This window comes from Mastomys coucha, unplaced genomic scaffold (genome assembly GCF_008632895.1).
Source record: "Mastomys coucha isolate ucsf_1 unplaced genomic scaffold, UCSF_Mcou_1 pScaffold18, whole genome shotgun sequence".
Taxonomy (NCBI): domain Eukaryota; kingdom Metazoa; phylum Chordata; class Mammalia; order Rodentia; family Muridae; genus Mastomys; species Mastomys coucha.
In genome coordinates this window covers 20,218,931-20,242,424 of record NW_022196900.1, presented here as the reverse complement: position 1 = coordinate 20,242,424, position 23,494 = coordinate 20,218,931, and the positions used below count along the sequence as shown (strand labels likewise).

Sequence of the window (23,494 nt, the reverse complement as noted above, 5' to 3'; positions counted from 1 at the left end):
GGCCGAGTCAAGAGGATTCCTTTGGCTGCTTGCTAGCCAGGCTAGCTGAATCCCTGAGCTCAGGGTTCAGTGAGAAGACATTCAGCCTCAGGCATCTATGTGCATCTATGTATATACACACCCTACAATGATTGAAGAGTAAAATTGAAAAATAAATTGAACTTTTAATATGTCCAAGATCCATTTATGTAATATATGGAATATAGTAAAGTCCACTGGAGAAAAGTGAGCATTCAGAAGCTGTCTGCATGTGAGAATATACACACTGTTCATATCACATATGAATACATTAGCCTTTATCAGCGAGTGGTCCAGAAGAACAGGGCACCATGGGATCTTACGCTCAGCTCCCCTGGTAATGCTTTCTAGACCCTGGAGCACGGCTGTGGCATAGGATGGCTGGAACGGAAGTGGAGGACATTCATAGCATTGAGAGCAAGGAACTCAAGGTTTGATGATCTCGCTCTAAGGCTGCCTAAACTATCCAAGGGAGTTGGAAGGCTTGGATGAGAGAGGAACCTTATGAGCTGGTTATCCAGTCTTGGATGATCTGTGAGGATGGCTCAGTGCGTGAATGTAATGGTGGAGGGTGGAGAGCCAGTGATGTGAGCTTCATTAGCAGTTTCGCCAGATAAACTATACTGGTTGATGACATTTGATCCTCTTATTCTGGGATCTTCACAAGAGCGCTTCCCCTGTGACTCACTGTTGTTGCTTGAGTGGCCTGATTCAGACCACAGTATGTGGGATACCTCCACACTCATCAGCTTTGACCAGCTCTGATGGGAGGGAAGGTGGTGACGCAAGGGAAACCACATTGAACTGTTGCTTTCAAAGCATAGCCTGGGGTAGTTCTCATGAGGTTAAGTAACCCCACACAGTGTGGCTTCTCTATGGAGCCCTCACGATGAACAGAACCAAAAGAATTTTGCCCAGTAGCTTCAGTGTGGTCTCTTTCAACTTGAGTGGGCAGCAAGGGATTGCCCTAGAACTGCCTGCCATCTTGTTATTCCCTATCAGTCATTGGTTAGGCAATTCAGTCTTAGTCCTGTGCCTGGCTGAGAGGAAAGCTGGGTAGGACAGGTACAGGAGCTTTGGTTTTGGTCTTCAAGTTTATCAGAAGGAGGTTTCTTGACCGTCTAGAAACCTGCCAGCCAGCAGGAAGCTAACGCAGGGCTCTCTTTCCATCTGACAGGTGGAGGTTCTGGGTCAGAGGTGGTATCTAGCGAGCGTCTACCATGCTGAGCTCTTCAACGTCACAACGAGAGACCGAGCTCATGAAGTGTGTTTAGATCTGCACCCCGCTACTGATTACACAATAAACATCACCCTTCTGAGACCCACTGAGCTGCGCTCCACACAAATAACCCTAACAACCTCGGCGGCAGGTAGGCACGGACGCCTTTCTGTTTTGTACCTGGAGATAACAAATTAGGTATGAGGGTTAATCCGGCACAATGGGGGGGGCACAAATGATGGGGTCAAGAGCCCCACATTCTAGTTCTAACTAACTACCAGTTTTGTCTGGTATTCCGGAGGCTTGAGTCTTAGCGATCAGTCCTTTTGTACAGCGTTTTGACTTCTAGAGGGTCCAGGCAAGGAGACTAGGTGGAGATTCCAGGCAACCTTAGAGTGGGGATTCTGGAAGGCTTCTGTCTCTCATTTCAAACCCAAAATTGTTCTTTACCTCCTTCCTTGGTAGCTTTCTGACTAGTTGGCTCACTGTGCAGCTGTTTTGTTCCTTTAGGTTCATGAAACCCGTTATATTTCATTTATGCAATTTATATTCCATCCTCATGTTTTTGCATAATTGAGAAATTATATATATATATATATATATATATATATATATATATATATATATATATATATTGTTTTTCGAGACAGGGTTTCTCTTTGTAGCCCTGGCTGTCCTGGTACTCACTCTGTAGACCAGGCTGGCCTAGAACTCAGAAATCCTCCTGCCTCTGCCTCCCAAGTCCTGGGATTAAAGGCGTGTGCCACCACTGCCCGGCAAAATTATATATTTTTAAATTCATGTTTTTGGGGTTCTTTTCCACAGCCTTAAGGGCTGTCCTGAAGGCCCCAGCATTTTCCATTTTGCTGAGACATTAGCCACACCTTCACCTCCTGGACTTGTGCTGTCTCTGATCCTTGTGGAGGCATTACCATTAACAGGGAGGACATTCCTCAAAGGAGGAACATAAAATATGTACATTATGCTCAAGGAAGCCATTGACACTAGTGGAGGCCCCCGCCTGCTGGCCCTGTCCCAGGGGCAGGAGCCATGCCATTCTGTCCCTACCATTAACCAGTCAATCTTTCAGAAGACAGAAATGTTATCTCTGCTGCATTGGGCACTGTCTGAATCAAGAGGATTCACAGCTGGGCTATCCAGGAGCATGGTCACATGTAAAGAATAAGTTGTTACAGTCTATTTCCATATGAGATGAACTAGAGCGCATTGGGCGTTAGAGAAGGCATGAGGTCCCTCCCACCCTCTCCTAATAGAAGCAGGGGTCTGTTTGTCTCAGCTTCGGAGGTTAGAAAAGTGACTGAGCCCGGGATCCAAAATGGGGAGAGCAGCAGCCCCAAGTCCGAGATCGCTCGTTGGCTGAGCCTTTGTGTCCAAGGTCTATGAGGGTGATTTGGAAGGAGTCCAAATTCCAGCCTATAGAAGACGACAGAAATTTCTCGAGGATTCTTAAAACCACTATTTTGTGCTAGATTCAGTGATTTGGCTCCCCCACCTCCTTCTGCATAATGGTATATTAAAAACAAAACTGTTTCATATTTGCTAGTCTCTTGGGTTTTTTTTATCATTGTACTTGCAGCAGTCTGACTCAGAATAGGGTTATAGTGGTACTCCTTGGTGCTCCTTGGAAACTCCTCCTCTGTGGACTTTCCTGGAAGCCATACAGTGGCCAGCGACGGATGTTAACTACACAGCTCCCAGCTAGTGCTGAGGGATACAGAGTCTTTAACCCCCCCTTCCCTCTCCCACCCTCCCACCCTCTTTTCTCCTTTTCCTTAGAGAACCCACCCACTCAGGACTTTACACAAACTGGGCAAGCATTCTCCCACTGAGCCACGTTGCCAGGGGCCCATCTACCATTTCTTTAGTTCTCTGGGCTTAGCAGTGCAGTTTCAGGGTTCCCCTCTGGAGGGGCTATGAAACGAAGGGCCTGGCCCTGCCTGGTCAGGACCCCTGTTTCCTGTTCACTTTCGCTCCTAGTAGGCCAGGGGGTGGGCAGTTTGGCTTTTGCACCTGAGAGACTGTACTGCTGAAGGCATTAGTGGATTTCTGTCCATCTCACGTGTTGGCAAGCGTAGGATTACCAGGAGAGGTATTAGGCATCACAGGTTCACAGGGCTCCATCCTAGAAGTTCTGAGTCAGTATGCGCAGGTACACACCCAAGGTCTACCCACCTGATTCTGCCAGCCCACTTACACACAACTTAGTTACTCCTGGCCAATTACAAGGTCCTTGAAGGCAGAGATGTGAGAAGGGAGGGAGGGGGAGGGACTTAGAGAGGAAAAGAAGAAGAGATAGCTCAAATAATTCTATAGTTTATATCCAAGAAGCTAGTGTGCTAAAACTTGACCTGATCGATACATTTTTCCTGATAATGAAATACCCACTTCCTCTATTCCTGCATTCCCAACTTAGAGACCCTGCGCTGTGTGACCTGCTCAAGCGCTCTCTTCATCGTATTGGGGTCCAGCCAGTGTACTCACTTTTGTAGTGAGAAACTGAATCTTAATTTTCCTTTCCACTTGGGATTATAAGGATTAATAGACAAAGTAACGTCTTTTCTGTTGTGGACAATTCCCAGGATGGCCCTCAACAAAGATTTGAGTATAGTCCTTTTAGAGAAGATTTAAATATAATGGGCTTATCCAGCTGGTCTTAGGTTGAGCAGCAGACAGCAGGGGCAGATAACCTATTACCTACTTCTTGGAGGCTGGGGCTACATGAAGTACGGCAGGCTGCAGAGATCAGCCTTCTACACCCGGTTTGCTCAGTAACCCGTGACACAGGAACTTTGCAACAGGAAATGTGACCCAAGGAATGGAGCTTCCTGTCAATCAGGTCTGCTATTTACTGTTCCTTGAGGCTGAATGAGTGGGGAATTGTCTTTGCTTTTGTGAAGTATGGCAAGGAAGTGACCACCCTTCACATACTTTAGCAAAGGAACTGGCCTCTGTGATGTTGAACCTCAGGGGCTTGAACACAAATATCTATCATTCCAGGAGTCTCCATTAGGAAAGCAATTCACAGTGCCTAGTTATATCCTTACACATCGTTTATTTCAACATTGGAACTCTTTGACCAGTCAGAAAGGGAGGCAAGACAATGTCTGTAAGGTTTTTAACATTTCAGTATTTTCACAAGTGTGTTCTGCCCTCGATGTGAGGTGGTGATATCTGATTCCAGGGTGGTCCGTCAATAGGACAATGGGTGGGCACCTCTTCACCGGAAGTTTGTAAGGCTATTTTTATATATTGCCTCTTCACATGTGTTGGGTCTGAAGAGACACATTAGAAATGGCTGCTCTTGGGCTGGAGAGATGGCTCAGCGGTTAAGAGCACTGACTGCTTTTCCAAAGGTCCTGAGTTCAAATCCCAGCAACCACATGGTAGCTCACAACCATCCATAATGAGATCTTATGCCCTCTTCTGGAGTGTCTGAAGACAGCTATAGTGTACTCACATATAATAAATAAAATAAAAAAATTAAAAAAAAAAAGAAAGAAAGAAATGGCTGCTCTCTGTAGATCTAGACTAAGCAAGTGACTTAGGTCACTCTTAGGTATGACTGCAGTAATATTGTTTCTTTCAACTTGGGATCTGGTGCATGCTTGAAGTCACTGTACCTGAGACCCAAGTCCCCAGGTGGCTGGTCTGTGTCACTGGTGAGTATCACAGGCTTCTGATTGGTGAGTACTGCTTAGCTCTCTAGTTTGGAAGCTTAGACTCCAGAGAGCTGAACCGGAAGAGCAGTGTGAATCTGCCCAGACAGTGTGATGGACCCCAATTCGTCTCTGTATAATGTAGTTGCAAGCTGATACCCTGAAATTTTTCATGATAACCAGATACTAAATTTATCCAAAGAAACGTTTTCATACTATAACCAAAATCTCTCAACTTTGAACCTTCCACCTCCGTAGTTTCTTTAACTTAAGCTACTTGAAACATAGGGTTTCTCTGTGTACACAGGGTTTCTCTGTGTAGCCCTGGCTGTCCTGGAACTCACTCTGTAGACCAGGCTAGCCTCGAACTCAGAAATCTGCCTGCCTCTGCCTCCCAAGTGCTGAGATTAAAGGTGTGCGCCACCACTGCCCAGCCGAACTCTACTTTTAAATATTATGTCTCAATGTAATGTATCCCCCTCTTCAAAGACCCTGGTTATGCATATGTTGGACTGTTTGCCTGTATTTCAATTTTAACCTTTTGTGCTTTTGTTTTTTTATAGATCTCATTTTAGGATAAGCCTTTAATCCCAGCTCTGGAAGGCAGAGACAGGCAGATGTCTGTGAGTTCAAGGCTAGCCTGGTCTACATAGTGAGTTCCAGACCAGCCAGGGCTATATAGTCAGACCCTGTCTTGAAAAGAAAAGTCTCATTTTACTTTTACATTTTCTCTACTATTTTTATTAAATTTCATTCAAATCTATTCTTTCATAGACATCAGGAAATTCAGCTTTTATTTCCAACACCTATTTGTCCTTCGCTTTCATTTATTTTCTGAATTCAGACACTTATTTTCAACCCCTTCCTGCTTTATGTCCATTTCTGTTCTTAGTTAATTTTCTGACTGGAGATACTTTCTTCATATCCTCAAATGATTATTTATTGTGTTATTTTTTTCTCATTTGTGGATTTTCAAAACGGTAGTTTGACCAAACTGCAAGGTTTTGTTCATAGAACCTTGTTTTGAGTGTACACTGCTGTTGTCTATGGAGTCACAGCCTGCCGTGGTAGCTAACGTGATTCCTGGGTTAAGAGCGCCCTCTTCAGTCAAGGGGTGAAGTGCAGTTGCTGTAAAGCATTTCTTTCTTTCTTTCTTTCTTTTTTTAAAGATTTATTTATTATTAAATGTAAGTACACTGTAGCTGTCTTCAGATACCCGAGAAAAGGCATCAGATCTCATTACAGATGGTTGTGAGCCACAATGTGGTTGCTGGGAACTCAGGACCTTCGGAAGAGCAGTCAGTGCTCTTAACTGCTGAGCCATCTCTCCAGCCCCGAGCATTTCTTTTTTTGTACTGTACTTTGGTTGAGCACGAATATTCTGTTATAGTTTAGGGGTTTTCTGGTACCATGGGCGAATCTTCTGTTCTAGATTAGGGTTTTCGTGCTATGTGGGATCTTGCACTAACGTTCATGTTTCTTCCTATTGACACTTAGACCCCAAGGACACGTGTGCCATTCTTCCTTCTTCCCTTTTTCTTTGCCAGGAGCAGTGACTTCTTCAGCTGCTCCACAGCACCGTGACATGTCCTACCTATCCTTTCTCTGTAGCAAGGCTGCGGTCACACTGGCCTGTCTCCATGTTTTCACACTGAAAATGGCATTTCTCTCTTCGTGGAGGTCTCTAGCTCCCTGCCTCTCACACAGCTCTCAGCACAAACACTGTAGGAAGTTGAGAGAATGTGGTTGGAATTTGATACTTTGTTTGCTTGTTTGTTTGTTTAATGGTACTTTTAAGATTGCTGCCTTGTCTCTGTTTTCCAGTTAGGATGACAGCTGTGGGTGGGTGTTTGTGGTGTATGCACCTGTGTGGGGGTGGGGTGGGGGTGGGGTGTTCAGCTGTGTGTGTGTGTGTGTGTGTGCGTGTGCGTGTGCGTGTGCGTGTGTGTGTGTGTGTGTGTGTGTGTGTGTGTGTGTGTGTGCCTGTGTGCAGATATCTTGATTACCGCTCTCTAGTTGTGTTTGGAGACAGCTCACCATCTTGGATACTGTGGGCGGTCCGAAATGGTGAGCGCCAGTTTCACTGAGCAGCCCACCTTCAGAATCCACCTCCCAGTCCTTGGCGGTACAGTTAAAAGCTACTATTCCTGGTGTTTACACAGGTTCTGGGGATATGACCTCAGGGGGATGCTGGCTTAGTACACTCTTCACCCACTGAGCCATGTTCCCAGCCCAGCATCATTGTTCTTGTTATTTTATCTGCTCTTCCTTTTGACCTGAAGAATTTTAGAGAATCTGTAGAGAGATTCAGATTTGAGGGACCATGGTTTTCCTTGGAGTAGAACTCTGATGTCTGTGTTCTAAGTGCTGACTTTCCATCTCTCTGTGTCTTACTGGTTCAAATCCTTCCACCCTGACCCCCCTCCCAGTCTCTTCTGTCCTTCATATATTACTTCCTTTCTCTACGTTTTCTTCTTTCTGGGTTCCCATGGTTGATTTCAGGTGTTTTGGCAGGGTTCCCCTGGAACCAGACCGTCTAAGTTCCAACATGGTACGTTTGAGTAGGTTACTTAACCTGTGGATGCCTGAGTTAGCTGTGAATGTGGGACTGGTAATACTTACATTGTGGGTTTGTGACAACCCTGGAGGGGTTAATTCACGCAGAAAACCAGTCTGTGCCCGACAGGCTCTATCTGTAAAATGCTAAGCATCACTTAATTTTACCTAATGACGTGCTATATGCTCCTTTGCATTTTTGCTGCATTTACATAGCGAATGACTCCTCCCCCTAAGTCAAATGCATGTTAAGAGCGCTTATTTATGTGTTTTGCTGTTGCCATGATAAAACACTCTGGCCAAAGCAATTTAAGGGAGAAAGGCTTTATTCTAGCTCCAGTAGAAGGGTGCAGTCCGTCATGGTTGGGGGAAGTCAAGGCAGCAGAGGCTTGGAGCCGCTGTGAACATCACACCACCAGCGTAGAGGGGGATGACTTCACACCACTGCTCCTCAGTTCATCAGCTCCATTTTTTGCAGTGCAGACGCCCCACCCATGGAGTGGCCCAGCCTGCAGTTAAGATGGGGCTTCCCATATCAGTTAACCCAATCAAAACAGACGCTCCTGGGCATGCCCAGTAGCTAGGTAATCCCTCCCTCAGCCAGTCTCCAGGCCCGACCCTGTCACATCGACAATGAACTCCAACCATCACCAAGCAGAAATCACATGGGGGTCAGCTGCTTGGCTTTCTCCTTTCTGCTGATGGCTTAATTAAATGACCAAGACAGCTGTGCTTGTCACTGTCCTCCTCACTAGGAGCACAAAGAAGTAAAAGAACCCCACCCCACCCCCAGGCTCCCTAGAGCTCCCAGTTCTTTGTGGGGTTCTGCTGAGCGGAGAGGAAGAAATGCCTGATATTACTCAGAGCCCCTCCCCCACAGTAAGAAGGAAAAGCAGAGTTTCAAAGACTCTGAACTTAAGAGCCAGCTTTTTGTTTCCTGTGAGACATTCTTGGAGGTCTGGTTTTTCAGCTCCATTAGTCTAGATTAGATAGTCCCAGTGGGTGGAGAAAGAGAGAATAGAGAGGTGGCCAGGGACCGAGCTCATGCACAGCACTTCTGGTAGCAAAGATGGTGGGGCATGTTGCTAGAATAGTTTATTCTACTTTATTTTATTTTATTATTTTATTTTGTCTTTGCAATATTCTTATAGGCATACTTTCTTACCGGTTCATATACTTTTTATCCCATTCTTTTGAGAGGATAAAAATCCCATGGTTTAAAAGTGCCTAATTTACTAATTTGCATATTATTGAAGGATATCAAATTTCCTCCTTCAAAAAGTGATGGTTAAGCAGTGGTGGTGCACACCTTTAATCCCAGCACTTGGGAGGCAGAGACAGGTGGATTTCTGAGTTTGAGGCCAGCCTGGTCTACAGAGTGAGTTCCAGGACAGCCAGGGCTACACAGAGAAACCCTGTCTTGAAAAACGAAACAAACAAACAAAAGTGATGCTATTAGTTTGCACAGTGTAGTATGTCTTGCTGGGTTTCAGATGTTCACTACCACATTTTGACATTTGTGAACTCTTGAGATGCCTTATGGTCAGGTGTCTCTCTGCTGTGACCTTGTCTTTGCCCATGTATACCTCAAATTGGTCCTAACTTACAGTGTCATCAGCTGCTTATACTGTTAGTCAAGGCTCTCGGGCTTTCTCCACGCTCCTCACAGTGGTTCTTGATGAAAGAGACAGTGCTTGGTTCCAGACTGTTTATTGATTTCCTCATCGAGGAAAATAGGTGCATACCACCTCCTCAGGGTGGACCAGAAATTAAATACCTTTTGCAGGAAGGAATGTCCAGGAAGGGAGGCTTATTGGCTGAACCCTCTAGGTACCTCATTAGCATGGAGAACTCTGTTCTGGGCAATGCGACCTTTGTGGGGAGTGTGGTCTTGTCTTCTGGGTCAGGGATCTTGGTAGGGAGCAGGGAGATGCCTACTGTTCTCAGAGGGTGCCGGGGACTCTGAACCCACTCAACCTTACCAAGTTTCCTAGCATGATCCTCTGTGGCTCACAGGAGAAACTGGAAAATGTGGAGTGCAGTTTAAAGAAATACTGGGCTGGGGATGTAACTTCATCCTAAAGTGATTACATGTATCCTTAGTAACACAGAGACACACACACACACACAGAAGGACAGAGGGAGGAAGGAAAGAAGGAAAGAGAGGAGGAAGGAAGAAAGGAAGGAAGGAAAGAAGGGAAGGAGAGAGGAAGGAAGGAAGAAAGGAAAGAAGAAAGGGGCGACAGGTGGTCCTGGGTTCTATAGGAAAGCAGGATGAACAAGAGCATCCTTCCATGGCCTCTGCATCAGCTCCTGGCTCCAGGTTCTTCCCCCTTTTTTGTTCTTGTCCTAACTTCCCTCAATGATGAACAGTGATCTGGAAGTGGATCTGGAGACAGATAAACCCTTTCTCCCTATATTAGTCAAGGTTCATTAGAATCACTTAAAGGCTATGGTCTAGCCAATCCAATGGCAGGCTATGAACGGAAAGTCCAAGAATCCAGTAGCTGTTCAGTTCATAAGGCTGGAAGTCGCAGTAGATGCTGGAATCCTGAAGAAGTAGACTCTAATGCCAGTGAAGGAATGGTAGGCTCTAATGCCAGTGAAGGAATGGGCTTGCCAGCAAGGTGAGAGCAAGCAGGCAAAGAGCAAAAGCTTCCTTCTTTCATGTCCATATATAGGCCTCCAGCAGAAGGTGTGGCCCAGGTTAAAGGTGTGTCTTCCTGCCTTAAGACCCTAATTAAAGACTTGTGTCTTCCTGCCTCAAGATCCAGATCCATGTGTGTACGTTTCCACCTAAAAGGTACAGACTAGAAGTGGACTCATTTACTTCAAACCAAGAAAAAATAATCTCTCACAGGTGTGCCCTCCACTTCTGGATCGTAGTTCATTCCAGATGCAGTCAAGTTGACAGCCAAGAACAGCCATCACACTCCTAAACCCGCCTTTTGGTCCTAGTATTCCATTGCAGTAATAGAAACCCTGACAGGACACTGTATGCTAGCTGCTTTTCTGTTGCTATGATAAAACACCATGGCAAAGGAAGCTCATGGAAGAAGAGTTTATTTGGACTTACGGATCCAGAGGGATAAGGGTCTGTCATGGTGGGGAGGCATGGCAGTAAGCTACAGGCATAGTAGCTGGAGCGGGAAGCTAAGAGCTCACACCATAAAAAGCAAGCTGGAAGCAGTCAGAGGAAACTGGAATTGGCCCAGTGCTGCTGCACCACCTGAACCTTTCCAAACACAAACCACGGGGGAGCCAGTGGGAGATCATCTCGTTCAAACTGCCACACCTTGCAAGCCTGAGGACCAGAGTTCAAATCCGCAGAACCCATGTAAACAACCAGTATACTCACATGTATGCTTGTAACCACAGTACTGTGGGGGCTGGAGCCATGGTAGAGGAATCACTGGGGCTTCTTGCATGCCACCATAGGTATGGGTTCAGTGTGAGAGCCTTTGTCAGGGAAATATGGTGGAGAGTGTTACACACTTGAAATTCTCCCCTGGCCTCCACACATGGGTGCATTCCTCACCCCACCCAAGATGGACTCTGGTACTGCAACTAAAATGTGAGAAGTCTATGATACTAAATATGGAGATATTTTAAGAATGCTTAATCAGATTTTGTTACATTTTCATTTATAATATGATAAAAAATTCAGTGTTTTCATGGGTCTGAAAAAGCTCTTTCAAGCAACATAATTTGATAAGTTAAAAAAAACAATGAGTGTTCACTGGGCAGAATATTTTCTTTTTTAATAATACACAAGATATAGTGTCTCATAAAATAATGTTATCTTAAATTTGATAAGATATAGCTGATCTTTGAATACATATCTCTGTAAAATTGGGTTTTGGGAATCGGATTTCCATGCTAAAGTCCTTCAACAGAGAAATTGTCTTCATAGAGAGTTTGTCAGTTACACGCAGACTGATATACAACCAACACTGTTAGGAAAACCTGTTCACCACACCCTCTGTGTCTCAGACTCCAGTAAACAAACAACACGTTCATGTGGTCCCAGGGATAAACCCAGAACCTTATATACCGCTAGGCAGCTGCTCTCTACTGCTGAGCGACACTCTGGCCCCCCTCCCTCCACCCCCGGCATCTTAATTTAGAACTTTGATGTAGTTTACAGGTGTGTTAGGTGTCCCCTCTGTGTCCCCTGCTGTCTTTTCCCATGTCTGTGCTGTTGACAGGTTTGCTCTTTGCTCTCAGGAGTGTCCATCAGTCCTCCTCCGTGTGCCTGGGACCTCCGTGTGCCTGGGACCTTCGTGTGCCTGGGACCCAACGCCTGCACTGACCGACTTAAGGGCGGCAAGGCTTATTTTGGTTTATGGTTCCAGAGGCTTCTGCCCCTAATGGTGGAGAGGACATGGCAAAGCAGCGGTCGCTGTGGTGGGAACTTGTGGTGGCCGCTGAACTAGAGCAGAGAGCAGCTGGAAAGTAGGGCCAGGCTGTAGCATATGTAGACCCACCCTTGTGACTTACTTCAGCCAGTCAGGTTTATGTCTGTCTGTCTGTCTGTCTGTCTGACTGTCTAGTTTAGTTTAGTTTAGTTTTACTTTTTTTTTTTTTCTTGGTTTTTTGAGACAGGGTTTCTCTGTATAGCCCTGGCTGTCCTGGAACTCACTCTGTAGACCAGGCTGGCCTCGAACTCAGAAATCCACCTGCCTCTGCCTCCCAAGTGCTGGGATTAAAGGCGTGCGCCACCACCGCCCGGTTAGTTTTACTTTTGAGACAGGTTTCTTTGCGTAGCCTTCTCTGGCCTGGAACTCACTGTATAGACCAGACTGGCCTCAAACTCAGGGATCTACCCGTCTCTCCCTCCTAAATGCTGGGATCCAAGGTGTGCACCAGCCACCATTCCCAGCCAGTCAGCCAGCTAGTTTTTGAGAGCCCCCCCAGCATCCGCACCAGTCAGGAATGAGTGTTCAGAACATGAGCCTCTGGGAGTCAATTCAGACTCCAGCTCCAGGGGCCTCACTCTTCCCGCCACCACTCCCCTGCAGACTGTGTCTTATCTTTCAGACTCAGGTATTGTGTCTTTTGCCACACAGAAAAGTTAACTTTATTCAGTTTTTTTAAAATTAGTTTTTAGGGGTATGTCTCAGTGCTTAAGAGCACTGGCTAGTCTTTCAGAGAACCTCAGTTTGGTTCCTAGCACCCATATAGCAGCTCACAACCATCTGTAACTCCAGTCCCAGGAGATCCAAAATCCTTTTCTGACCTCCATGGGTACCAAACACTTACATGGTACACAACACACATGCAGCCAAAACATCATACACATAAAATAAGAATAATTTTAAAATTAGTTTTTCATTTTCTTAGTTTTTCTTTTCTACCTGGAATTTATATATTTTATAATATATTTTAAATAATTTTTTTTGTTTTGCTTTTGTTTTTGTTTTTCGAGACAGGGTTTCTCTGTGTAGTCCTGGCTGTCCTGGAACTCACTCTGTAGACCAAGCTGGCCTTGAACTCAGAAATCCACCTGCCTCTGCCTCCCAAGTGCTGGGATTAAAGGCGTGCGCCACCACCACCCAGCCCTTAAATAAATTTTTGTTCCTGTTGAGAACATTTCTTCCAGTTATATCAAAGTAGAAATCTAATATTGCTTGCCTACTGATTTGAAGTGCCATTTTCTCATCTATAAAGTCTCCTGCGTGGAAAGGCCTACTTATTGATTCTTTTCCCTTAGTCAGTTAGTTGATTCTTTTATTAACAATAAAATGCTTAACTACTCCAGCATTCTGATTGTGTCTGATATCACTCCAGAGGGGTAAAACCTCCCACAAAACCACAAAGATTGGTTTTTGAAAGGGGGTGTGTCCTTTTTAAAGTATGAAGCATTGAAAATCATAGTACAAGAACATATCCTTGGTTTAATATCAAAAAATGATATCTTACAGAGGCCATGACAAAGGAAACAGAGAGATATTGCTATATTTTTTGTTCAGGTTTTATTTGTAATTAGGTGTATGTGTGTGGGTGTGTGCATGTGAGTGCAGTTCCCGCAGAGGCCAAAGGGGGCGTTGGAGCCCCCTGTAGGTGGAGTTACAGAGCTGCTTGACACTCTGGGGCTGTACTTCCAGCCCTTTATAGTTTTATTGTGTCTGGTCATGTTCCTTGTCAATTGACCACGCCCCCCAACTGCCATTTTGCTTTTTCTCATTAATCTTCCCAAAAAAATTTAGCAGTGATTATTTTCTGTGCATTGAGTGTGCCAAACTTGTTTTATCTAGTTCTACTTTGTCCCTCAATCTTCCATTCATGATGTTTCTCTGTGTATTATTTTCTTTTATATTATTTAACAACATTTTAAAAACCTTGTTCTCTCCTCTTTCTCCTCCTCCCCTTTCTCCTTCTCTTCTTTCTCTTCTTCCTCCTCTTCCTCTTCCACTTCTTCTTCTTCCTCCTCCTCCCCCAACCATCCCCTTTTCTTCTCTTTGGCTTTTCAAGGCAGTGTTTCTCTGTGTACCTCTTGCTGTCCTGGAATTCACTTTGTATAGCAGGCTGGCCTTGAATTTAGAGTACTGGGATTAAAGCAATGTGCCATGCCACCACATCGGCTGGTGTTTTGATATTTCTATTAGATTTTTCTTTCTTGGCATTGGTTTCTATGTTATCGCTCTTCAGTTGAGTCTTTTCAGTTTTGTATTTTGTTAACTTGGATTCGTTTCCTGTTCCTGGTTTGATAAGTCACTGGAAACCTGGTGGCCTAAAACAGCACAGTTGACTGTCACATAGCTGTGGAAGTCACACACTTGAAATCCATTTCACTGGGCTGCAGCCAGAGTGTGAACAGGCCCATGTGTCTTTGAGGGTCTGAAGGGAGGCTCCATTTCCTTACTTTTAGTCTTCAGAGTCCAAGCACATCTTCTTCCCTCCTTAGCTTTGGTTCCACTTTCCATTGGTTTATTCTGTCCTTATAGCGTTATACCAGCCACAGGGTCTCCCTGCATAGTTCACTCTGGCCTGCCGCTCTCCACCACCTCACTCAGTGCCAAGATGCCAGGTGCCTGCCCCCATGCCCCTCCTCCTCGCCTTCCACCTCTTCATCTTTCTCCTTTTCTTCCTTTCTGCATGGTGTATATGTGTTTGTGTGTGCGTGTGCATACCCATGCATGTGGAGGCCAGCGTCCCTCAGTCACGCTCCACCTTCTTTTTGAGATAGCCTCTCACTGAACCTGAAGCTCACTGATTCAGCTAGGCAGGCAGGAGTGGCCGGGATCTGCCCCATCTCCTCCCCATGCCTACCCGGTGCTGTGGTTACAGATGCATTCACCTGGCTTTTTACTGTGGGTGCTGGGGATCCAAACACAGACTCTCAAGTTTTCAGAGCAAGCACATTCCTGAGCGGTCTCTGTTCTCCCTAGTCCTGCATCTCACTCCCAGTATCACCTCTCTTTAACACTAATCCTATCAGCTGATTTCTAAAGATCCTTGTTGTTCCACTGAGCCTGGCAGATAATCCGGGCTAATCTCTCTGGGTCAGTCATCCCACCAAGGCTTTGTAGGTGGAGTAGCCATCAGTCCCAGGATCTGACATCTGTGGGTGTCCATCCATCCACTCATGCTTTGCCTTGTGGGCAGCAAGAGAACGACTTGCCTTCATGTTTTGTCTCTCTGGATGCACGTTGCCAGGCTCCTGTTATTTTGCTTTGTTTTTCTATTGTCTTTGAGCAGTTAGGTATTTGGTTCATTCTCTGAGAGTTCCTGGCAGTTACGACCCTTTCCCGAATTCATTTCAGTATTTGTACTTCATTGTTTTTGGTCTAGAATGTCCTGACTAATAGACAAATAATAGCCTGGAGACCAGACATCCTTGTATTGTTGGTAACTTTACAAGAAATTGCTTAATTATTTTACCACTGAGCGTGGTAAATTCTAATAAACATGATTAAACTAAACGGCTTCTGAGAAGTTGAGTCCTTGTAAACCAGGGTTTTAAGTCAGGAGTATATTTATGAATATGAAAGTATCCATGTGGTCTCTTTTATCTACTAATAGCTTCTCCAATAATGATCGTGTATTCTGGGAATAAATTTTTCTTGGTCATGATGGTTTGTTTTGTGAACTCTGTTTGTGTTGTGAACTCACCTCTGTTTGCTAATATATATATAAAATTTTACATAAAAAAAAAACCTAGATATGGTGGCACACACCTCTAATCCCAGCACGTAGAAGGCAGAAGAAGGTGGATCTCTATGAGTTTAAGTCCAGCCTGGTCTATGCACTCAGACCCTATCTCAAAAATATCAAAATAAGTAAAATAAATTAAATTGAAATTTTATATGTATGTTTGTTTGAATGTATGAATGTTGTACCATGTGTGTGCCTGGTGTGTACAGACAATCAGAAGATGGGATTGGATTTCCTAGGGGCACTGTGTGTGGATTTTGGGAATGGAACCTAGAAACTCTACATGAGCACTAGCTGCTCTTAACTCCTGAGCCATCTCTCCAGACCCTATTTGCTGTTTCATTTTGTTTTTTTTCTGTGTGTACTTTAGCAAGTGAATTTGAATTTGGCATAGACAGTTTAGTGTTTGGCTTGCCATCCTCTGTACAGCTTAGGCATTGTGAGTCAACACCAAGAGAGTTGGAAAACTTTCTACTTTTTGTGTGATCTCAAACTGGTGGGATAGTACTATTCAGACTGGCATTATTGACTGGAGATGTAGCTCGGTGGTAGGATGTGTGTTAACACATGTGAGTCCCAGATTGAACCTTAGTACCACAAAAACCAAAAACAGAACAAGCAAGGGCATTCGTCATAGCATTAAATATCATTTGCAGTTTGAAGTATCTTGGGCCATTGCTTCCCATCTCTACCACCATCTTTTGCTTACCAGGGAATGGGGTTGTGTCCCTCAGACTCAAGCTCCTTCCCTACCTGCTCTGTCTTGTAGCGTCTGAAGTGAGGTTGTAACTTGTGAAGCAGGTTTTCTCACTGTAAACATTGCTCAACCCACACAGGAGGGTCCCGTCTACCAACTCAGCTTCATTCACGGGAACCAGTCAGGCAGGGGTTTGCTCCACATAGCCCCGCTTCCCGTGGGCCTTTCTCTGGGATGTCTTTTAATCTTTAATCAGCACAGTGCCCCACTGAAACTGCCTAGCATTTCAGCTATGTTATTTCCTGTCTAGGGACAGCCATCACTGAAGTCACCTCGGGTGTAAGGGTTTGCAGGAAGTATAGTGGTCAGGTAGCTGTGCCTCAGGAACAAATCCTACATGGCTGTGCACTAGCCTTTGCATCGATGACCATGAAACTGAGCAGATTTTGAGAACATGATGTGGAAATGCACGTCAGGGGAAGCCACAGAAGTCACAGAAGGCCAGGCTGCTTGCAAGGGCGGTTTTCAGTTCCTCAGAGTGACTCTTCCCTCAGTACAGAATCCCAAACAGATACCCCTTTTGTCCAAATGGTCTTCAAAGGCCAGGGCAATGACTTCTAATTTAAACCTGGTAAGCCACGGAGATTGTCAGTGTCTAACCTAAATGTTTTAAGGCGGTTCTGGCTGGGCATTTCTGGTTCTTAAATTCTTGTCAGGACTCATTTACTTGAACGGGAACCCAGTGTTTCTTGAAAACTGCTGCCTCTGACTTCTGAATCAAAATACCGCTGAATTCACCCTATGTAAATGCTCTTCCTAGGAAAATATTTCAATGAAAAGTTAGTGTTTTGTGTTTTTTTTTTTACATACAGTGTAAATCCAGTTCTTTCTTTCCTCTCTGCAGCAAAACAGACCATCGCTAATATTTCAGTGTATAATGACACCTGCCTAAGATGGAGCAGCCTGAAGACAGCCGATTTACTAGAGATGTACTTAGTAAGTTTCTAAAATTCACCTTACTTGCAGATATGTGCACCACGTAGAAGGTCTAAAACATCTAGGGGCTGGAGAGCTGGTTCGGCTGTTAAGAGATGGCTTAGCTGCTCCTTCAGAGGACCCAAGTTCAATTCCCAGCACCCTCCTGGCAGCTCCCCACCCACCACCCATAACTCCATTTCCAAGAAATTCAATGCCCTTATCTGATCTCTGTGGGCACCAGCCATGTACACGTGCACACACATACATGCTGGCAAAACACACGTACGCATAAAATAAAATAAATCTAAAAAAATAATTTTTTAAAATACAAGACTAAAAAATACATTTGTAGCTGCCAATGGCAGAGATGTGTCATGATAACCAGCTAAGAAGCACGGAGGTAGCCACTTCTGCTGCTTGCCTGAGGACGGACTCCTCGGGAGTGGTAAGAAAGTGTGGAAGTTTCTAGAGTTGCGGGTCTTGGTGCATAGTCTCTGGTAGGAGTGCAGTGACCTTTGGTCACACTGGTATCTGGTAGCAGAGACCAGGCTGTGTGTGTGTGTGTGTGTGTGTGTGTGTGTGTGTGTGTGTGTTGCCTGAACAGTTGCAGGGAATCTGTGAAGATCGATGACCACAGAAGGAAGGGTCATGGGGAGAGAGGGGACTTCTCTTCAGTTATTGGATGTTACAAAAAGGAATACCCTAGTCAGTGGTTCCTGGTTCAGATTCCGAATTTTCTTTCTAGAAGAGCATTCCTTGCTCCTGTGGTTTTGCCAGTGGGCTTCCATGCTGTAAATGCAAGGATAAAAAAAAGAACAAGCTGCTATGTAGGGCCTTTAAGTGTTGCTCTTCTATCATATCTTCTATTTGAGACAGTTTCACTATGCATGGTAGGCTGGCCTTGGGCTTTCTGTGTGGCCAGCATGGCATAAACCACTCAGGCCCAGAGGGGGTGGCTCAGAGCTTAAGAGTGTCTGCTGCTCTTGCCTAGGACCAGAGTTTGGTTCCCAGCTCCCTCATCCCCATTCCGCAGCTCACCCTGGCTGTAATCTTCTCTCCAGGGGACTCAATGACCTCTTTTAGCCTCTGTGAACATCTGCACACAGGTGTACATACCCACTCCACACACACATAAATAAAATATAAAAATAAAAAAAAATCAAGATGCCCAGGGGCTGAGATTATAGTCATGTAATGATCTGTTTGTATGTATTTTATTATAAGTATATGTATTATCCTTATGGTATTGTAATCACCATATGTAAAAAACATGTATAATGTTGAAAATTTACTATTAGCTTATTGTTGCATTTAATTCTTGGAAAAAAAAAACTTTATGGGGGGGGGGGGAGAGGGAACCGAGAACTCCTGGAAAAAGCGTAGGTCTCAAAGCATGCAGAATGTTTCAAGCCAGTGTTTCACCCCTTGAGCTTTTCATCTTTCAGTTCCACATTTGGGGCCAGAGATGGTATCAAAAGGCATTTGTTCAGGAAATGGTCTTCAATACGACCAGCCGCAGCCAGGACCCTGAGATATGCCTGGACCTGCATCGAGGCACCAGGTACAATGTTAGCCTTCAGGCTTTGTCTTCGGCACTTCCTGTGGTCATCTACCTGACAACCCAGATAACAGGTAAATCTTGAATAACAGCATTTGAGTTAATAGCATTGCCACCGAGCTTGTTGATAGGCCCAGATAAGGAATATCTGTTGCTTTCTGTCATGGTTAAAGAAGCTTGGGAGAGAAGGGAGGGAGCGCGTTGGATTGGAGAGAGCAGCGGAGAGGCTGGCGGCTGTCCAGCGGCGTTTCCTTATCTGAAACAGAATGTCAGTTAACTTTAAATAGTGTAAACCTGTGAGTTTAAGTCCCTTCTGGGTGTTTAAAACATTTAAAATGTTCCAGCCAGGCATGTTTCATGTCTGAAAGCATAGTGTTCGAGAGGCGAAAATAAGATCAGGAGGAGTTCATAGCAAGTTCGAGGTCAGCCTGGGCCAAATCCCCAGATAAATCAAAGAGCAACAGCAGCAAGCTACACAGTAAGGACAGACAAGTTTAAAGCATTTCATACCTAAAAATAGTTTTCTCATTACTGTTCTCTAGTAACACATTAAACGTTCTAAGGGTGGTGAAATGGCTCGGTGGGCAGATTGCTTGCTGTACAAACAAGCGTTGGGGACCTGTGGTCTGATACTTGGCACTCATGTGTTGGGGTCAGAGACAGGCAGACTCCAAGGCTTGCTGGTCAGCAGACTCACCGAATCGGTGAGCTCCAGGCTCAGCGAAAATCCTCGTCTCAAGAATAAGATGGCTGTTCAGGTGTACTGAACGAAGCCTGTGACTGAGTTTTATCCCTGGAGCCCACGTGGTAGAAGAATTGATCCCTCTAGCTGTCCTTTGGCTTGCACACACGTGCTGTGGTGTATGCACACGTACGTATACACTCACACCGCAGCGAATGTATCAATAGATTGGCGTTCTGAGGCAGCTGCCTAAAGTGTAGGGTAGTGCCAGGAACATAGTATGCAGCCTCTCTTTAGACCACCAGGTAAGCCTACTTTCTGCCATCTTTCTCTGAGGCCTTTGAGTCTTTGAGCTCTGATCCTTGACCTCCAGCCCACACGTACCTTCTTGTTCTTTGTCTCCATGAGAAATGACGAGGTGGAATGTCACTTCTCTACATCTTCCATGTCTACCTTCCTTCTCTCCATACCCAGGCCTTGTGTCCCTGCTCCTTGTGTCTCAAGCTGCTATCCTCTCAAGTGTGTGCCAGATCCCAGCCCTTCTTGCCAGCTTCCACCCAATGCAGAACCAGTGCCAGCACCACATAGCCCGCTGCAATAACTCATGTAACAATGAGCCCATGTTCTCTTCCAGCTGCCTTGCCGTCTTCAGCCTCCTGTTATCCCCATTTGTCTCACTGTCATATAGAAGGGCCCCATGTCTCTGCAGCTCTTGACTTCCTTCTGCAAACTCTTTCCTATTCTGGGTGGCTTGCTTCTGTCTTTCTGGCTTCTCAGTGTTTTTTTTTTTTTTTTTTTTTTTTTTTTTTTTTGGTTGGTTGAACTATTTCTATGGCTCCTTCCTCAGCCTCTCTTTCTTTATATTTTCTTTCTGCCTAGGTGGTATCTATGACCCTCATGGCTTTAACTAATACCTACTTAATACTGACAGTCCCAAAATCTGTACCTCTAAGGTCAGCCTCTTTGGATTCAAACGTATCCACCTGCTTTCTAGACATATGCCATTGAACATACTAGACAAATTAAACAATTTTAAACTACACACCTCTTTTCTTACTTCCAAATCCATGAAAATTATGTCAGTTTTCATAACTCAGTTCCTGGAATTCCCCTAACTAGCTGGTCAAGTCGAGTATTAATTGACTCTATCTGACTCCTAAACTTTCTAATCAGTTAACAAATCCTGTTGATTTCAGTCATATATTTCTGTCTTAGTCTTCAACACTACAGACCCAATCCTAGCAGGAACTGCACGCTTGAACTCCTGAAGTAGCTTTCTGGGTTTTTATTTGTTTGTTTGTTGCTGTTGTTTATTCCATTACAGGGTTTCACTCTATATCCTTGGGTTGGCCTCATATTTTCTCTGTAACCCAGGTTGGCTTCATTCGCTTGAACCTCCTGCCTCAGCCTCCGGAGTACTGGGGTTACAGGCACACATCACCATGCCTGGCTCTCAGGGCTGTTTCCTGCTTTCGATCATGGCTGTCACTGTCCACCTCGACTGTCACGTTAGTTTTCACCATACCATTAAAGGATCACTCATCTTCTAAAGAATATGAACATGACAGCGCTCCCTCAAAGGTCTCCAGTGAATTCAAAAGCTAGCGGAGAACCACCTTCTTAAACTCACCTCCTCTTCGTCTTCTTTCTTACCAGGTACCAGATGTCTCTCCCTTGCCTTCTTGCTTTTTCTTAAATGGGTCAGACTTGTTCCTAGTGAAGGCTTTTCCATTTGCTATTACCTCTTTCTGGGACAACCTCTGTCTGTGGTTTCCTGTGAGCATTTGGGAGTGTGATTGTCACACCTTGCCTCACTCTGCTCCCTGTTGCTACAGCTGACCACAGATTTACAAAGCATAGTTTTTGGATGTTGGGAAGCCTGTGGACTGGGAGACAGCATTGGGTTAGCATTTTCCTGTCCAGCCATGACCTGACAGAGGGTATCACAGGGTAGACAGAGCAAGTGTAACCAGAAGCTGGGTTTTATTCAGACCAACTCCCCTGATAACCCATGAATGGATTGACCCATCACAAGGACAAGGTCCTCATGACTCTGTCACCTCCCAAAGGTTCTGCTTCACAAATGCCTATAATGTATGGTTTTGGATTTGTTTCTGGCATGTGCTGTCTGGGAAACATGTCTAAACCAATAAATAATGCCTTTAGGGGGACTTCACCTGACCATCCTTTCATGAATACCCCCTCACTCTCTAAATAAATCTTTAAAAGATTTATTTACTTATGTATATGGTTGTTTTTTCTGCATGTACATCTCCACCCCAGAAGAAAGCATACGATCCCATGACACTCTAGTTATAGATGGTTGTGAGCCACCATGTGGGTGCTGGGAATTGAACTCAGGACCTCTAGAAGAGCAGCCAGTGCTCTTAACCGCTGAGCCATCTCTCCAGCCCCTACCCTATTCCTCTTTATCACTCACCCTCCTTGAATTTCTTCATACAACTCAGATTCTGGATTTTAAAAATTGCTTATTATCTTTCTTTCCCTGTAAAATAGGAACCCTTTGAAAGCATTTTTCCTTTTGTCTGTTTCTATATTGAATCCCTCAAAAAATGCTAATGACACTTAGCAGAATAAATCCATGTTTCTTAATAACAGCCAGGGAGTAATTGATGCTGAAGAGATAGGTTTTTTTTTTTTTTTTTTTGTATTAAGAGAAATTCTGAGTACTTTGTGCCAGAGACAAGTGCTATCCAACCCAATGCTTATAAAGAGACTGTCCATTCTCCTATTTGGTCCGTGCCATACTTGAGTGGATTGTACTGCTTTAAAAACATATTCATTACATTTTATTACTTTTATTTTCTGTGTTTAGGGCAGGAGGAGGGTTAGCTATTGGATATATGTATAAGTCAGAGGACAACTTATAATAGGTATTTTTATCTTTAATTACTGAATCTTAACCTTGTCTTTAGGCTAAACACAGCCCTAAGTCACTCGAGTGTCCTGTGTCTGCGCTCACGGCCACCAGGAGGCACAGTTGAGCTGTTCAAGTTCACAGGGACAGTGAAGGCCCTTCAGCGCATTGAGATGGTAGCTGCTATTTGAACTCGCTTTAGAGCAGTGGTTCTCAACCTTCCTAATGCTGCAACTCTTTAACACAGTTCCTCATGGTGTGGGGACCTCTAGCCATAAAATTACTTCATTGATACTTCATAACCCTAATTTTGCTGCTGTTATGGATTGTAATGTAAATATCTGATATGCAAAATATCTGATATATGACCCCCAAAGGGGTTGCAACCTGCAGGTTGAGAACCTCTGCTTTAGAGACTTGGCAGTTAAAAAAAAAAAAAGCATGAAAATTCAAATTGGTGAGACCTTATTTAAAAGTTGAGAGAGAAAAAAACCCTTTTGTCCCATAAAAGTAAGAGAAAAGAGAAGCTGGTTTGTTGGTGTGAGGATAAGCCAGATGTTCGTGGCATTGTTTCAGTAAAAAGAGGAACTTTCAAATGTTACCAGAAATGTTAGGTTAAGGATTTGGATCTGGAAAACACAGCAATGCTTTCCCAGAAGAAAAGCCAGTGGAATTTCCCTTCTGTGAAACTCCCATTAAATTAAAGCTTACTGATGGGAACGGGATGAAAACAAGAGCTTTAAATATATTGCTGACCTCAGAGGAATAGAGAGGGACAGATGCAAGTGTTTTAGAAAGCAGGAGAGGGTGCTGGCTGGAGGCTTGTGGCTCATGTGCGGCCCTAAGGAGGCCCATTGAACTGAGTTCTTTAGAACAGGCTCATTTATGCCCCTTTTTAGGGCAGGAAGGAGAACAAATAAGTGCTCACTCTCTTTGATGTAGACCCATAAGAGGCAGAAGGAGAGCTCTCACATTAACTGTACTGTTTTCTCATTGAGTTATAAGCAAATTTTATTTTCATAGGGACAACACAGGGAACCAGAGAAACCTAAAGTGGTAGGGGTGGATGCTAGG

At 44.6% G+C, this 23,494-nt stretch overlaps 1 protein-coding gene across 7 annotated transcripts in view; it reads left to right on the top strand.

Annotated features, from left to right (window-relative positions):
- The window catches only part of Susd1 (sushi domain containing 1), a 142,954-nt gene that overhangs the window by 91,632 nt on the left and 27,828 nt on the right, over positions 1–23,494 (top strand). For 6 of the 7 annotated variants that reach the window (XM_031377536.1, XM_031377534.1, XM_031377535.1 and 3 more), the window contains 3 exons: positions 1,196–1,388; positions 17,229–17,320; positions 18,748–18,934. In XM_031377536.1, the coding sequence (XP_031233396.1) occupies positions 1,196–1,388; positions 17,229–17,320; positions 18,748–18,934 (472 nt within the window). Of the gene's footprint in view, positions 1–1,195; positions 1,389–17,228; positions 17,321–18,747; positions 18,935–20,916; positions 21,199–23,494 lie in introns of all 7 variants that reach the window. The other variant, XR_004120834.1, reaches the window with a different exon arrangement.